Source organism: Staurois parvus, unplaced genomic scaffold (genome assembly GCF_062004578.1).
Source record: "Staurois parvus isolate SC_StPar_1 unplaced genomic scaffold, SC_StPar_1.0 ptg000186l, whole genome shotgun sequence".
NCBI classification, from domain to species: Eukaryota; Metazoa; Chordata; class Amphibia; order Anura; family Ranidae; genus Staurois; species Staurois parvus.
This window is the reverse complement of record NW_028317982.1, coordinates 939,451-956,902: the sequence shown is the minus strand read 5'-3', so window position 1 is coordinate 956,902 and position 17,452 is coordinate 939,451. Positions and strand designations below refer to the sequence as shown.

The window sequence follows — 17,452 nt, the reverse complement described above, 5'->3', positions numbered from 1 at the left end:
ATTTTACAGCTGATAAAACAGAAGAATTAGCTAGAAATAATTTACACTGTACTGTATATTAAACATACACATGATGATCTCCAGTGCCAAACAAAACTGTTTTCGTGACCCAAATATTTTAAAGTGAAGTGAAAAGACTTAGAGCTCAAATCACGTTTCCTATTCAAAGGTGCCAAGTATCCCCAGGTGTTTTGAAAACAAACTTCTCTAGTTGAGAGCCTAGTCCTGACCCCTGCTATGCCTCACTACTAGCTGGTGGGGTTGCCCATCACAATGATGAACCAATAGTGCGGGTTATGAGGCAGAAGGAGACGGAGAAGGCTGCAAACCTGGGAAGCTGGTTAAGAATGTTAAATTACAGTGCCTAGGAATTTGGGGATTCATTGATAACAAGCACCTGAAATGCACCAATTTAACTTATTAACCAAGTTTAGGCAGTTGTATTATTATTTGCAACTGTGGAGAGACATTTACACCAGTCTCAGGGAATTGAAAACATTTTTACAACTATTTGGGGACCTAACCGCAGTGTACCATCAGGCAGGTTGAGGTAGAAGCTGTATCTTTGCCCTACACAAAGATAAAGAGTAGTAGCAAATGTAGCTTAATAAATAAATTTAAACAATATGCAATAACATTATTATAATGTGTGACAAGTTGTGTTCATCCACAAACAGCAGAAAGGTAAAAAAAACAGTTGCAGTCAAAACATAAGAAAGAATGAATGCCAATGTATATGTGACTTGAAGCAGGTGCTGCACAAAAAGCTGCAACTTTAAGCTACAGTCCATTGTTCTACTGAATGAACTCTCATGCTATACATTTCTGGAGTGGTAGCTGTTTCTGCATTGCTTAGCAAAGTTTGTTCTTACAGCCTCCAGCTCATGGTTTAGGCTAATCCAGGAACACTCTTCCAATGGCAGGAATGCCCAAGATCAGGTGATAATGGACCTATGAATATTAGTTGGTCTAATTACTCCCTAATGGCATCTCAGAAAACCACATAGAGGCTTCTCCCCTGTGATGGTTCTCTATACTGTGGCTAAACAGGTGCTCACTACAGCATAGTGGTCTTCCACCCCCCAGAATTGTACAAGTGAAACAACAGATGGCATGATTTCTCATTAACGAAAAAACAGCCGTCATTCATAAGGACCCAATGTGCAAATTTGACTGCATATGGAAACTCTGGATCAAACATCATTTACAGGATGATTTTGATCGCTCCTAATGCCACTTTAAAATACCTTCCATTTGGGGTACACAATATATAGATGGTCAGAAGCCAAATAAAACCACCCCATTCAAATCCCCTACTTGGATTTTCCATGTGCCCCCTCCCTTTTTTTTTTTACTTTCCTTCCCCTTCTCTCCTCTCTGCATTATTATTTTCTCTTATTCAGCTCATCTCTTCTCAACATGGCCCAATTGCCCCCAGAGTCAAATATCCATAATGGCTACCTTAGTTGCTGGCATGTTTGGCACACTGCTTGACTCTAATCTACCTTTCTTCATCAATCCCATGTGGTCAATAGGCTAAGTGCCTCACATGCTCTTTCACTTAACTACTTGGAGTACAACAGGAGCTTGGGTCCTGATTAATTAGAAACATCAATGGACTCTGTAGGGTGGACCTTTCTCTAGAATGGTCTTCTAAAACCTAGTCTGTTAATTTGTACTACTGCTCTTTTTAAAAAATGCTTTAATTTTACTGTAGTTTGGAAAACTCTCTCAATAAAGATGTGTGACCCAGAACACATTATCTGTCTGTTGCTATGCAGAGAATGTCATGGGTGAAAAAACAGTGAGAACTGGCAGACATATTTATGTTGAAAACAATCCAGAGTCAGAGGTTACATACGAGAATAAGCACTGTTCCCAGTTTCTGAGGTTCTTCTGCTCTTTGACGTTAAGTTTGAATTCCTCATCAAGTTTCCTCACGGTGCTCTCCAGGGAGGCTCTTGATTCGCCGGCCTTGTCGCTTTCCTCCTTCTCTAGCTGCTGAGCCAGAAGTGCCGCCTCTCTCTTGTGTTCGTCTAGTGCCTGCTGGAGATGCATTCTGGGCACATTGAGTTTCAACATATCCGAGATAATTACAGCACTCTGGACGTGTCTGAGATCTTCAATTGCCTTCTCGGTCAGGCTGTATTTAATCTCCTTTAATTCGTCTGTGGCATCATTATCATGCCTCTCATACAGCTCTTCAAGCTCCCGGCAATGATTAGTGTACAGCTTTTTCCAGGTTTCCAGATATTCCTTGGAGTTCCTGCAAGCTTCCTGCACACTGCTCAGATCCTTCTTCTGATCTTTCAGCTACACCGTGAAGAACAGAGCAAACAAATGTCACAATGATATGAAATAGTTGCATGCATATTACTATACCTTAAAACCTTATTCTACATTCATAAATAGACTTAAACAATCAGTATTCACTTTGTGTCAAGATAAATACTGTGAATAAAAGGAAGTTTATACTGTAATACACAACCTGTTTCTTCAGGCCAAATGATGATCAGCATCATTCAACCTACTTCTGTCAGTCCAGGGAAACAAGGAACAGTGTCAAAATTTAATAGCTTAGCTCAATGCAAACAGTTTATGACAGAAATTAAATACATATATAGAAGCAATTTAATTTTCCCAATGATTGTCATTTTGGCCATTCAGTTCTTAGATTTACACGTCCATTTCTGGCAGGGCAGGATACCTGCTTTTCTTTGCTGCAGTAAATGTAATATTAAAGGTTTTTTTTAAAAAAAACAAACATGTCACACTTACCAGCTCTGTGCAATGGTTTTGTTCAGAGCAGCCCTGATCCTCCTCTTCTCGAGTCTCCCGATGGTGCTCCTGGCCCCTCCCTCCGGCCTAGTGCCCTCATAGCAAGCAGCTTGCTATGGGGGCACCCGAGCAGGCTCATTTCCAAGCTGCTGCACTGTGTCCTATTATACATGGAGAATGGCTCTGCCCCACCCTGTTCTCTCCTCATTGGCTCACTGGCTGTGATTGACAGCAGCAGGAGCCAATAGCTACCACCTCAGCCAATGAGGAGGGAGAGACCAAGAGCCGAGGCTCTCATGCACATCGCTAGATAAGGATGGGGCTCAGTTAAGTATTGAGGAGGGCTGAGGGCGCTGCTGCACACAGAACATTTTTTACCTTCATGCACAGAATGCATGATGCTAACAAACTTGAGTCTTTACAACTGCTTTAAGCAACACATATAGGTCTCTTCCCTCCCACAGCTTGTGAATGGACTGTGAAAAGAGAAGCAGTACACTGATGAGCTCATCTCCCTGTCACATTACGATCTCCTCCCGACAGGATACTCACTGTGCTGCTTCTCCAAGCCTGAGCTCTGCTGTATAGGGGCATGGCAAAAGATCAATATAAGGTCAAGTTCAAGCATATATAATGTGTGTCTGTGTGTGTGTGTATATATTGTGATTGGGCGGCACAGTGGCTTACTGGTTAGCATGTCTGCCTTGCAGTAAATGGGTCATGGGTTCAATTCCCAACCATGGCTCCTCATGCATGGAGTTTGCATGTTCTCCCTGTGCTTGCGTGGGTTTCCTCCGGGTGCTCCAGTTTCCTCCCACACTCCAAAGACATGCTGATAGGTTAATTGTATGCTGTCTAAATTGGCCCTAATATGTGTATGTATGAATGTGAGTTAGGGACTTTAGATTGTACACCCCTTGAGGGTTAGGGAGTGATGTGAATGTACAATATATATGTAAAGCGCTGCGTAAATTGACGGCACTATATAAGTACCTGAAATAAATAAATAAATCTGCTTTTGGGGTGTCGTTAACTTTCCATTGAAACCCGCAGATCGCAGTGTGACTGTAATGTGGTGCGGGGAACGCAAAGGAATTGCTGCATTTCCCGCACCGCATCGGTGTGATCCGGTGTTGAATCAATATCTGACACATCCCACAGACGCAGTGATTTTAAACAAAAAAGCCAATGACAGGATCCTTTACAATGAGACACACTACAGATCCCAGTGTTTCAGTACCATTCCACTGCAGCTCTATCATAATAAACATTCTTAACATCACAAAACTATTAATCAGATAATATTTCTGCTCAAAACTTCCAGAAATGCTACTCTTCTTCTTTTTCCAAAGGGAAAGATTAAGATGGAAATGCTAAACTATTTTAATAAGTGAATTTTTAGACTGCGCAGAGGAAAAGGAATAAACTTTCCCCTGATTTCGATGCCACTACACAAATGAGTCACTGTGCGCACACTTATTCATTAACAGTGCCAAACTGTTAAAATGCAAATTAGATATTTCTCCAAAGAATGGATTCCCTAGAGCTGCTAACCGTAGCAAAACACGGCATGCAAATTACAAAACGGCGCCTTTGCTACTGAAAATCGTGAATATAGGGAGAATCAAATACAATGCTAGAGAGGTGACAAGCATACAGATGTCCAGGATAAGCCCAAAGACAAAGCCAGACAAGGTAGCCAGTCTTTTGGCACATCTCATATCTATTTCCACTTTCTACAACAGTGGAGTTCTTACATAGCACACACAATGTGCTATACAAGCAAAAAAACAAAAAGGAAAAGTGTATCTAAAGGCATCAGGAATAAAGAGAGGTTAGAACTTCTGTCAGGTGGTTATTTTTGCCTGCCTCCCTGCTGCAGAGATTCACCTTGCTATTTGTCCTGGAAAACAATGTAACTAGGAATGGGAAAAAGGGAAAAATCACTTGTTCTGGTGACAACTGTCCAGGAGAGGATTTCCCTTACCTTGCTGAGCTTTCCTCTCTCCTGTTTGTTTCTCCAGACAGTATGTGAAGGGAAATCCCCTTGATGGGTCCCAGAGCACACAAAGACTAGTCAGGGGTTTTAACCCTTTCCTCTTCTTAAAGCGACACTAAACTCTGATTTAAAAAGAACAAAACAAATCTACCCCAGTATGTATTCGTAACATAAAGTCCCTTCTGTTGCTCTCAGCCTAATGTATGTAGGAATGTAGACCCCATTGCAAGAGTGTTTTAAAGGGACTCTGGGAACACTATCTGCATATTGGGTCTGATTTTCATCCTTGAATACAATGTCTACCCAAGGATACCGTCATAGCTAAAACCTTACATAACCTACAAAAATGGAGCTCAGTGTATTCCCTGGTTCCAACAGTGTTAAAGTTATATTAAACATACGCTGTTTAATTTACATTATCCCTTCTCTTTCTGTATGTGGATGATGGCACTGTAATTATGTTAATAGAAAAAAAAAATCTAATAGATATACAGCTGTCACATGACTCAGCATTTTCCCAGCCTGTCTACAGGGAAACAGTGGCAGGAGGAGCTTCTAGTCCTCTGCTACTGGTCACATGTTTAAAATAATAATAATGAAAAAAAAGCCTTTGGGATACAGAGTAAAAATAATGAATATTGGTAAACCGATTTAAATGATCATACAAATATATATTTGAAAGCAAAACGTTTTTTGGCAATAACATGGTGTGGGTGTATTTTTGCCACACATAGGCCCTCCAGCCTGTGTCTCAGAGTAACAGGGAGGTTAAGCCTCCACCAATCAAGATGCAATATCCCACCCCTATTGTATTTAGATTGTTATTGGGCATGGAGGAGAAGGTAGGGTGCTGCTCAGGTGTGATAGGGATCAAGCTTGAGTGGAAGATGGAACTGGACTGGTGCCACTGGAATCTGCCAAGTGGAAAGTTACTGTGTTGAGGGTATAGAGGGAATTGCTTCCAAAGGGTTATATCCCATTGGTAGGTGATGCACTGTTGGGGTGCAGGGCTCCTACCTTTCTGATAATGACAATGGAAGCATTTCCGTAGGGAACAGTTGGGTGATTGGAGAGGGGCACCCAATGCCCAAAAATTGTCTCCCTTGATGAACTTTATAGTTGTTTATTGAAGTAAACAAGTAGAGTCAACGTGTTTCAGGGGAACTGCTTCCCCTTTGTTCAGGGCTAGTATATATAGAGAAAGTTACATGGTAAAAACCCATAGCCAGTCCATAGGATTTGAACAGTTTGAAAAGCAAAAATCTATGGTGTTAAGTAGTTTCAACATAAAGTGGAAACCTTATTTAGTCTCTAAAATCATAGTGTGAATGGTATATAAAATGAAAACATATCCACGTTGACTTTTAAGTGATAGAAGACAAAAAAACTATTAAAAAAAAAAATACAAAGCAAATCCTATAGACTGGTTATGGGTTTTTACCATGTATCTTTCTCTCTATATACTATGATTCCCCCGAAACGTGTTTGCTCTACTTGTTTACTTTAATTTTCAATAAACAACTATAAAATTCATCAAGTGAGACTTTCTTGGACATCGAGCACTCCTCTTCAATCACCTAGATGTGATAGGCAGGAAATGCTCAGGGTAAAAATACACTGAAAACGGAGAATATGCATTAGCTGTCAACATTGCTCTACAGAATCCCCAGCTGCAGTGGGGACATGGACAGAAGGGGGAGACAGAGAACAGCAGGATCAACCAGATATTTTGCAGAATACTGAAAACAAATCCCATAGTGACTGAATATGAACAACATGTAATATGGCATTTATTGATAGTTTTTAACGATCTGGTTTAACATCACTTTAAAAAATATATGTTTTATAGAGGTGTACACATTGGGCCAAAAAGAGACACAAATGAGGAAGAAAGAGGTACAGAGGGATTTGGCTCTAAAAGAGAGACAGTATGGAGCTACAGTATGCAAGTGAGAGAAGTCAACTGCACCAAGATCAGGATAAATGAAGTCATTTAACAAAAGTACCTGACATTTGCCCTCCCCTGATCTCACCAGCAATATTACCTAGAAGGCTCATAGCTGTGTGCTTCCAGAGGTCAGCTTTCTGCAGTGGTGTGTGCTGTCCAGGACTGCTGCAACCTTTGTTCCTTTCTATCTAAATTCTGATTACACAAGCCGGCAAAGGAGGTGAATTAGAACATTATACTCCATAGCAGCGTCCCATTATTACCCAAGGCTCACTGTGCTTTGTAGTCAGGATTTAGGAGGAAGGGAGCAGAGGTTGCAGGGTCCTTAGGCAGGTCACACGGTAAAAGGTTGACCTCTGAAAGTATTTATTAGAGCTGAGACCAGGAGTATAAATTGGTCAGTCATTTTGTTAAAGAGAACTGAACCCAAGCAACATTTTTTCTGCTTCCATTACAACATTTATATAGTCATTTATTCTTTACATTATGCATACATTATTCATAAATTGAAAACACATAAAAAAAACTGACACCAGGCAGATCTAAAATGCAAAATACAACTGTATATTTATTAAATGCACTTTAAAATGCAACTAGTGTAATGAATCAATTATGTCCTTATATTAGCTTTCTGTAATCATCTGCACCACAGGACTGGGAGGAAATGAGCTAACATCATATATGCTGTCAGAAGAAAGTATCATGAACAGAAAGTTGACTCTTTGATGAGCTGCTGCTTTTTCACTGTCCAATCAGCAGACTGGGGATGTGTTCTTGAACTAGCTTTGCTGCTCCAGTGGAGGTCAAGTATATGGCTAAGCTATGCATCAGTCATTAGATTGACTAAACAAATCTAAAAGTCCATTGCCAGGCAAAACAGTTTACTTATGTGTACGTCAACTTTGTGTCAAATGTAAAGTCAGTCTTAATGAAATTAACCAAACAAGCCTATTGGAAAGGTCATATATCTTTTGAATTAAGTACAACGGTCAGTAGAAATTACCCGCTGTAGAATCTGGCGGTTCCTCTTGGTGGTAAATTTCTGGTGTAGTTTTCGTTTTTCTTGTTTCAATATGGTTTCTAACTTCTGTTTTACTTTTAAAACTTCTGACTGGGCTTTTTCCAAGAGCAGTTCAGCCTGGCTTTCATTTATGTATCCAGCCCTGAAAAACAAGTTTATTTGAAGCTTTCACATACTGCAAGTGAAAAAGAAGTATGCTTTATTAGGGCTCATGCACATGCCGTCTGTTCTGATTTTAGCAGGGAAAATCATTATGTAATTATATATTTGGCCACTAGATGGAACCCAGAATAAATCTGCTGTTTTACAGAAACCAGAGACTGTTTAGCCATCAAAAAACCTTCTTCATGCTAAGAAAAGGAAACCGGTACATCCTGGAAGCTGAGACTCCATTTTCAGAACTGAGGGAAAGGAAAAGCCATTATTCTTTGCAGCACGTTATGGATTGAACTTACATTCCCTGCAGGCAGCATCACTGGTATGGACATACTGCCATCCACAGCTTAATTATTTCATTGTGCTTCTTACATTTATTGCATGTATTTCTCATTCATTTTTTTCCAATAATTTCATCCCACCCTGTTTTGTTAATAAACCATTAAGATTACATTTAGTCTGGCTTATTGCAGAATAGGAAGGTTTAGCTGCATGTCATGTTACACACAGGAAAATGTATAGCGAGGGCAGAACACCGTCCATAGATCTGAATGGTTGGAAGGGGCTGTACACAAGCTATGCACCACTGCTTGGGTAAAGTGCACATACACTATACTGTCAAAAGTATTGAGACGCCTGCCTTTACACACACATGAACTTTAAATGACATCCCAGTCTTAGTCCAAAGGGTTCAATTTTGGTTTGGCCCACCCTTTGCAGCTATAACAGCTTCAACTCTTCTGGGAAGGCTGTCCACAAGGTCTAGGAGGGTGTCTATGGGAATGTGTGACCATTCTTCCAGAAGTGCATTTGTGAGGTCAGGCACTAATGTCGGACGAGAAGGCCTGGGTCGCAGTCTCCACTCTAATTCTTCCCAAAGGTGTTCTATCGGGTTGAGGTTAGTACTCTGTGCAGGCCAGTCAAGTTCCTTTACCCCAAACTCGCTCATCCATATCTTTATGGATCATGCTTTGTGCACTGGTGCGCAGTCATGTTGGAATAGGAAGGGGCCATCCCCAAACTGTTCCCACAAAGTTGGGAGCATGAAATTGTCCAAAACGTCTTGGTATGCTGACCCCTTAAGAGTTCCCTTCACTAGAACTAAGGGGTCAAGCCCAACCCCTGAAAAACAACTCCACACCATAATCCCCCTCCAAAAAAAGTACCATTCTCCTTGTAACCACCAAATCCTGACATTTCCATCGGATTGCCAGACAGAGAAACATGATTCATCACTCCAGAGAACACGTCTCCACTGCTCTAGAGTCCAGTGGCAGCATGCTTTACACCACTGCATTCCGTGCTTTGTATTGCACTTGGTCATGTAAGGCTTGGATGCAGCTGCTCGGCCATGGAAACCCATTCCATGAAGCTCTTGTTGTGCTAATTTGAAGGCCACATGAAGTTTGGAGGTCTTTAGATATTGACTCTGCAGACAGTTGGCAACTTCTGCGCGCTGCACGCTTCAGCATGCACTGACCCCACTGTGTCATTTTGCGTGGCTACCACTTTGTGGCTGAGTTGCTGTTGTTCCCAGTTGCTACCACTTTGTTATAATACCACTAACAGTTTAACTCCTCCTGAGAGCGACCCATTCTTTCATAAATGTTTGTAGAAGCAGTTTGCATGCCTAGGTGCTTGATTTTATACACCTGTGGCCATGGAGGTGATAGGAACACGTGAATTCAATGATCTGGAGATGTGTTCCAATACTTTTGGCAATATAGTGTATATAATATCCTGAATTCACACCACCTGCATTCAGGACATTACGTCTGTGGTCAGACTCTGCTTTATACAAGTAGTGGCACATAGCTATGTACAGCCACCGCCACCCATTCATGTCTGTGTGGTGGTACAGTTGTGGTGCAGCTATATGCAGCACCAGGGGCTCCCGAGCACTACACCTGTTTGTTTATGCTAAACAGGTGAATGTGTTTACGTGCATAAGCCTTTATTTTTACAAACATGATTTGGCGCTTCTTCCATTTTCTTGATCATCCCAAGGAAACTCAAACAAGATGGTGGACCAAATGACGGTCCCCCAGATCTGACTTTAGATCTCTACATATCCTTGCACCCATCTAATGTGATGATATAGGGTGGTGGGGAACTTTGGAGATCAAACTTGTGTTGGAGCACATGGAGGATAAATGAAGGATAAACGAAGGAAAGGGTCAGGATGAATCTTTGGTAACAGCGTAGGTCAGGGGTGCTCAACTCATGGCCTGCAGAGCCCTCTGATGTTGCCATCGGCAGCGTAGGTCAGGGGTGTTCCAACTCATGTGCTGTGTGGCTTTGAAATGTTTGAAGAGCTACCTTTCATCGCTATGAGAGGTGCATTTTGATGAAAACCTCACCCGTGATGCAGAATAAGGTTTTCTTTTCATGCACCAAAACACACAGAGGTGAATGCACTCTTGGGGACCGTTAGCAGAACTTTTTATTTTAACGTGATTCCTGTACCAAAAAGCCATGTGCCGAGAACTGCTGCAATACAAACTAAAGAACTGGTTATGAAACAGATTTTTTTTCATGCATTCAAGCATACGTGTACATTAGAAATGCTATTCTTAGAATTCTTAGAATTCAGAGTAACTGTCAAGTTACCTGAGGCAGGCTCAGGTTGGTTTATTTCGGTTGGCCATCAAGGCATCAATAACCTCCGATTATAAAAAACAGCAAAAACCAACAAATTACAAGTGTTCCAAATATGAGGAAAAAGGGAAAATAATAAATATTTACTATGCTTTTTAATATTTGACTTTTAATTTAAAGCCACTTTTGTTTTCAGGGATTAGTCGCGTATTCAGCGGTACAAGATTAAATTGTTTATTTTCAGGCTGAGGGCATCTTAATTCCCACAGCTGTCCATCTTTGACAGACAGGATATACCGGTGACTTGCTTCTGATCTTGCCAAGTCATTTTACCTAATGGAACTCAGTGGGATGAGTATAGAAAAGTTGATAACATATCTGCAGCAGACGGCTTGGCAGGAAGATTAATGTATCCCTCCACATAGTAAAACAAACGAAAGAGCCAGAAATGAAAGCACTAATCTATAATTCAAAAGGGTGTGAGCAGATTTAATGTAGGTGTTACTCGCAAACCTACCAGCAGAAACAATCTGCAGGCTATGTGCTTTGTTTTAATGCGATGCCTAAGCCAGACAAACTTGGGATGCATTTTCTAAATACGATTTCATATTAATGTAAATCTGCACCCAACCACTAAAATCTCATACAAGTGTTAATGTGTAAATGTAATTGTTTTCAGTCTTTTTAAATGTGTGGCATTAATTAATATACCTGGTGATCCTGTCATGACCTATTTACAGCACTGTTTGCTTTCATCCTCTAAGGCAGTGGTCTACAAACTTCTGTCTTGGGGCCAGATGTGGCCCTTTGCTTGCCTCTATCTGGCCCTTGGGGCACAATTTCATACAGACATTAGTGGTGGGGCACTATTCCTCACAGACAACAATGGTGGGGTGCTATTCTTCCCACTGATATCAACAAGGGGGCATTATTATTCCCACACATAGAAACAATGAGGCACTATTACTTCCAATTAAACCAACAATGGGGCATGATTACTTTCACCTAAACCAGTGATAGGGTATTTAGTCCCACTGATGCTGAGGCATTTTCTACTTCCACTGGCCACCGTCCGTCCCACATAAAATATGAAGGACAGTAAACTGGCCCTTTGTTTATAAAATTTGGAGACCCCTGCTTTAAGGTAAGACTAGCTTTAAGTCCCAACATTCATTGCTCAGTTTCAATTTTGTGCCCCACGACTAACTTTTATGATGCTCTTCCGGTGAGTACAAATGTTTATGGCTGCACCTTGCCCAACACCTTGCATAATACGAATGCGCAGTACACATAACCAGAAGAAAAATGTTTTATGTCATCATTCTGACAGAGCAAACATTTTGTTAACATACTAGAATATGGGGAAGCCTGCCATCCCATCAGATCATTGCCCCCATAGACTTCAGCCTATATGTTCCACAGATCCAGAAATGTCAGAATAGTGCAGTTATTACCTTTCTGTTCTGTTAATAAGATTTGCTATTTGTGTTGCTGCAGAATTTAATTGGCATCGCGACCGACTGTCTCCTAGCTGGATGTTGTATAACAAGTTCTTTCTAACAGCGAGTCTTTTGTTCATGTGATATTTTTTAGTGGCTTGCAAAAAATCAATAAGGCCTTCTGCCTCTTCCTGTAGATAAAACAGAAAAACATAGTTTACAAATGATTTTAAGGACATGTCCACCTAGCAATAAACATCCCCCTTTGTGCCGCATGTCAAAAGAAACAACGGTATAGGTCTTATGCACTGATGCTTTTGAATAACATCTTTAATAATAACAAACATTTTCTATAGTCTAGAACAGTGGTCGGCAAGCTGCGGCTCGCGAGCCACATGCGGCTCTTTACCCAGTCTAATGCGGCTCTTCTGTGTGCCGGGCGCCTGCTCCCCTCCCTCCTCTCGGTCGGCCGCTCCCCTGCCTCCTCTCGGTTGGCAGCCCCAAAAGTCCGCGCGGACCTTTTAATCCGGCCTACGGATGTGGCTGTCAGGATGTGTGTAGGCGGGGCAGCGTGCCGAACGTGAGGGGAGGGGAGCTAGGCTCCTCTCACAGTCCGCCCTGAAGACCCGAACGGCGCGGGAAGACAGCGAGAGGAACGCAAAAGGTAAGTGAATTGACACGGGGGACTTGGCTTACTAGAAGGGGGGGGGGGGGAATAGTACTGTGGGGGATGAAATACTATATGAGGGATGAAATACTATATGGGGGGATGAAATACTATATGAGGGATGAAATACTATATGAGGGATGAAATACTATATGAGGGATGAATTACTATATGAGGGATGAATTACTATATGAGGGATGAAATACTATATGGGGGGATGAAATACTATATGGGGGGATGAATTACTATATGAGGGATGAATTACTATATGAGGGATGAATTACTATATGAGGGATGAAATACTATATGGGGGGATGAAATACTATATGGGGGATGAATTACTTTATGAGGGATGAAATACTATATGGGGGGATGAAATACTATATGAGGGATGAAATACTATATGAGGGATGAATTACTATATGAGGGATGAAATACTATATGAGGGGATGAAATACTATGTGGGGGGATGAATTACTATATGGGGGATGAAATACTATATGAGGGATGAAATACTATATGAGGGATGAAATACTATATGAGGGATGAATTACTATATGAGGGATGAAATACTATATGGGGGGATGAAATACTATATGGGGGGATGAAATACTATATGGGGGGATGAAATACTATATGAGGGATGAAATACTATATGGGGGGATGAAATACTATATGGGGGGATGAAATACTATATGAGGGATGAATTACTATATGAGGGATGAAATACTATATGGGGGGATGAAATACTATATGAGGGATGAATTACTATATGAGGGATGAAATACTATATGGGGGGATGAAATACTATATGAGGGATGAAATACTATATGGGGGGATGAAATACTATATGAGGGATGAAATATTATATGGGGGGATGAAATACTATATGAGGGATGAAATACTATATGAGGGATGAAATACTATATGAGGGATGAAATACTATATGGGGGATGAAATACTATATGGGGGATGAAATACTATATGGGGGATGAAATACTATATGGGGGATGAAATACTATACGGGGGATGAAATACTATACGAGGGATGAAATACTATACGGGGGATGAATTGCTATGGGGGATGAATTACTATATGGGGGATGAATTACTATATGGGGGATGAATTACTATATGGGGGATGAATTACTATATGGGGGATGAATTACTATGGGGGATGAATTACACCATGGGGGATGAATTACACTATGGGGGATGAATTACTATATGGGAGATGTATTTTCAGTTTTAAAAATGTGGCTCTCAAAATAAATTTCAATCATGGTTTTGGCGAGATTTGGCTCAGTTGAAAAAAAAGGTTGCCCACCACTGGTCTAGAAAATGTAATGTCAAATGGATAATTAGCAATTTCATAACTAGTAGTCATTGTTCACCTATAGTAAATGAACCGCCCTCTTAGACTGTAAGCTCTAATGAGCAGGGCCCTCTGAATCCTCCTGTATTAATTTGTATTGTAATTGTACTGTCTGCCATTATGTTGTAAAGCGCTGCGTAAACTGTTGGCACTATATAAATCCTGTATAATAATAACCTAAGGATATAATGAATAAATATTTTTACTCTACATGAAAAATGTACCTACACCGGTTGACACAAGATTATTTGATGGAAATATCAGTCATGTGATCTCTGTTGATGTAGGGATCTTTAGAAATGAAGGCAGCTGAATCTGCAGGTAGAACCAATAACCTAGTAGCCAACACATCTTTACAAGAGATAACATTACCAGTGTTTTGATACAGATCACTTTACTGGATGCCAGCCAATGCAGATTATCTGTCATTACAGTTGGCCAAGCTTAAAGTGGTTTTAAAGGTAAAAGTTTGTTTTACCTTAATGCATTCTCTGCATTAAGGTAAAAAAAAAAAACCCTTTTTTAGGATCCCCCCAGCCCCCCCTTCTACGTACCTGAGCCTGATCTCAATCCAGCGCTGTGCCCAAGACCAGTGACTCTCTCAGTCATCACAGGACAGAGAGGCTCCTGCTGATGTCATTCAAATCATGTGACGAGGGAGATGGGGTGGGGCTAAGCCTGCACAAATGCCCCCATAGGAAACCACTTTCATTTGCCCAGAGCAAATTAGTGTGAAATTTATTATTTTTAGGAAAATTAAGCTTCAGAATCACTTTGAAAAAACTTTGGGTTGAATTTTCTTTTTAGGAATAGTTCATTCAAACTATACATTTGCCCATAATACTGGTAACAGCCCTTAAATGGTTAAAGGCAAATGTTCTAAATTTGCTTATAATGCATATGAAATGGGTTCGAAGGAGGACAACCCTATTGGTTAAAGAGGACTTATTTGACGGCCATACTTTGGTAGTGGCAGCCAGTCTTTTGGTGGATGTTAACAGAGTAATGATAGAGGCCATGTGTGCAATGACAATGCCCGTATTAAGGTATTGGCAGCTTAAGGAAGCCCAGAGCAGCTGAACAAGCACCACACTGAGTTTTTTCTATCTGTTTGGATTAAAGGACAATGGGTAGAACGGGGTATGTGAAATATGTAAAGACCACCATCTCAGCTTTCTCCTAAACAAGAGAAAACCAGTTGATTTCCCCTATCCATGCTAACAACCAGCTACTGTATTGAAGTGGTAGCAACACTTGCAGCTGCCTGAACACACTGGTGTACAGTGGCAAAATAGTAAATGCGTTACCATAGGGCGGTACTATGGAAATCAAGACCATTAGATATGTACCACGTCCTTAAATCAATATGCTTGGGGAAAGCGTAGAGTATGGACTTCATAGGCAGATAACCTCACAACCAACATTTGTTAAAAATACTTTATTACAATCTTAATAGTTAAAAGCAAGGGAAGAGGTATATACAATTATGCATAACAGTAAATGGTTCCACATGACAAGTCACAATAGCACCAAATCATAGTTAGATCAAAAAGATAACATTGGAAAAGTTTACCCCATAAATTATTATACATTAGATTGTATGTGCCACATGGGCTACCAGTTTAGGAAGAATGATTAGTCCAGATGGGGAAAACCCCATTTCCAGAAGATTAATTGCTTGACATGTTTCGTGACAATATGTCGCTTCCTCAGGAGCTAATTAGGTGCATCTAGTGAGGAACAAACATACAGTTTAAATCATTGGACATAAAGGCTGTAGCCAGGGGTGGACTGACCATTTGGAAACTAGGGCACTGCCCGAGGGCCCAGGGTCAGTAGGGGGCCCCAAGAGATGCCCCTGTTACCTTTTTCATAGGCTTTTTTGAGTTTGGGCAAGGAAACAGGGGCCCCATGATCCCCTATTGCCCGGGGGCCCCATGAGTTGTCAGTCCGCCCCTGGCTGTAGCCAATATTGACCAGGATTTGGGCTGTGCTACATGTGGCTCATAGAACATGGTAAACTCATCCTTTAAAGTTGAACTAACTCCCTTTTGGGTTCTTCTTTAAATACCAATTCCAGCCACGTAGCAGAGACGTAAGTCGGCACTAAAAAAACAATTCAAGATAGAAGATTCCTATTACTACTGTCCATTTGTGACTGGTTGTCTTGAAATGCTGTTAAGTTGCCTTACTCTAGTTGTAATTAGTAAGATTTATCAGAAACTGATTCTGGATAGTAATCTGAACCTACTTATTGTGTGATGACAACCTGAAATAAGTACATTTGGTTGACACCAACTTACCTGCACTTTTTGATAGTTTTCTATCAGAGTTTTCTGTAGTTCCGGTTTGGCTTTTGCTGAATTCTGCACTTGATGAAAGACGATCTTATGCAGCTCAGTCCTGTGAGTAACCGCCAGCTGTCTGTAGGCCTTTGCAAATTCCTCTTCCTGCTTAAACAAAAGCATCCTCTTCATTTCATTCTGTTCAAGGCTATGGAGCTTGTCAAGAAGAGATCTGTATTCCGTCACGGACTATAAAAGAGGAGAATTGAAGGGAAACACGCACAAATGAATATTTTCTGGAAATGAAGTCATGGGCTTTTATTGACTAGCCTTCAGTTACAATAAACACAGGCTCATTTAAGGCAGTAGTCTACTCAAAATTTATATTTCAATTTTTAGCAGATGTTGAAGAGAGGAATAATTGGAAGGGATTCTCCAATACTGAGTTTTCAGAGTTAAAATTCCTATGATGAAGCCATTAAGAAATGGCTTTACTCCCACTTCTGTGTTTTTAGTTGATTTTACATTACGGTGAAAGCAGTGCGATGAACATGGTCCACCCTCTACAGAAGAAGCAAGACTGCACGGCAGGGAAAGTAGTGTCATAAAAGATGAGATATCACCACTGGAGTCCCTGAGAGACAATAGCAATTAGTCTATAATTCAGCTAACTGGAATATATTGGGATGTAATGTACAAAGTTCACTACAGCAAATCTTTCTTTATATTCGCTTTTTAAAATTCCCTGCACAACACCACTTAAACTAGAAAAAGTACTGTCCACATTCTAAGCCAATCAAGGCTCTGTTACTTTGTCCTATTGGTCTAACAGTATCATGGTGTTTAACCACTTGACCTCCGAAAGGTGGCTGACAATTGCTCTGTCATGCAACACTGTATCCAAATTAATTTTTTTATCATTTTTTTTCACACAAATCGAACTTTCCTTTGGTGATATATGATCACCACTGGGTTTTTTATTTATCATATAAACGAAAAAAAGCCTGGAGATTTTTAAAAAACAAACATTTTCTGCTTTCTGTTATAAAACATATAAAATAAAAAAAAAAAATAAAAAAATTTAATTTCTTCAAAAATTGAGGCCAAAATGTATTCTGCCACATCTTTGGTAAAAGAAAAAAAAACAAAAACCATAAACTATGGTATTTATATAAACTATGATATT

General features: G+C 40.5%; 1 protein-coding gene across 2 annotated transcripts in view; it reads right to left on the bottom strand.

Moving 5' to 3' along the window:
- The window catches only part of EVC2 (EvC ciliary complex subunit 2), a 212,080-nt gene that overhangs the window by 75,998 nt on the left and 118,630 nt on the right, over window positions 1–17,452 (bottom strand). For both annotated transcript variants that reach the window (XM_089677395.1, XM_089677396.1), the window contains exons 11-14: window positions 16,285–16,515; window positions 11,955–12,130; window positions 7,729–7,888; window positions 1,862–2,313 (exon numbers count right to left, since the gene is read on the bottom strand). In XM_089677395.1, coding sequence (XP_089533521.1) covers window positions 1,862–2,313; window positions 7,729–7,888; window positions 11,955–12,130; window positions 16,285–16,515 — 1,019 coding nt within the window. The remainder of the gene's footprint in view (window positions 1–1,861; window positions 2,314–7,728; window positions 7,889–11,954; window positions 12,131–16,284; window positions 16,516–17,452) is intronic.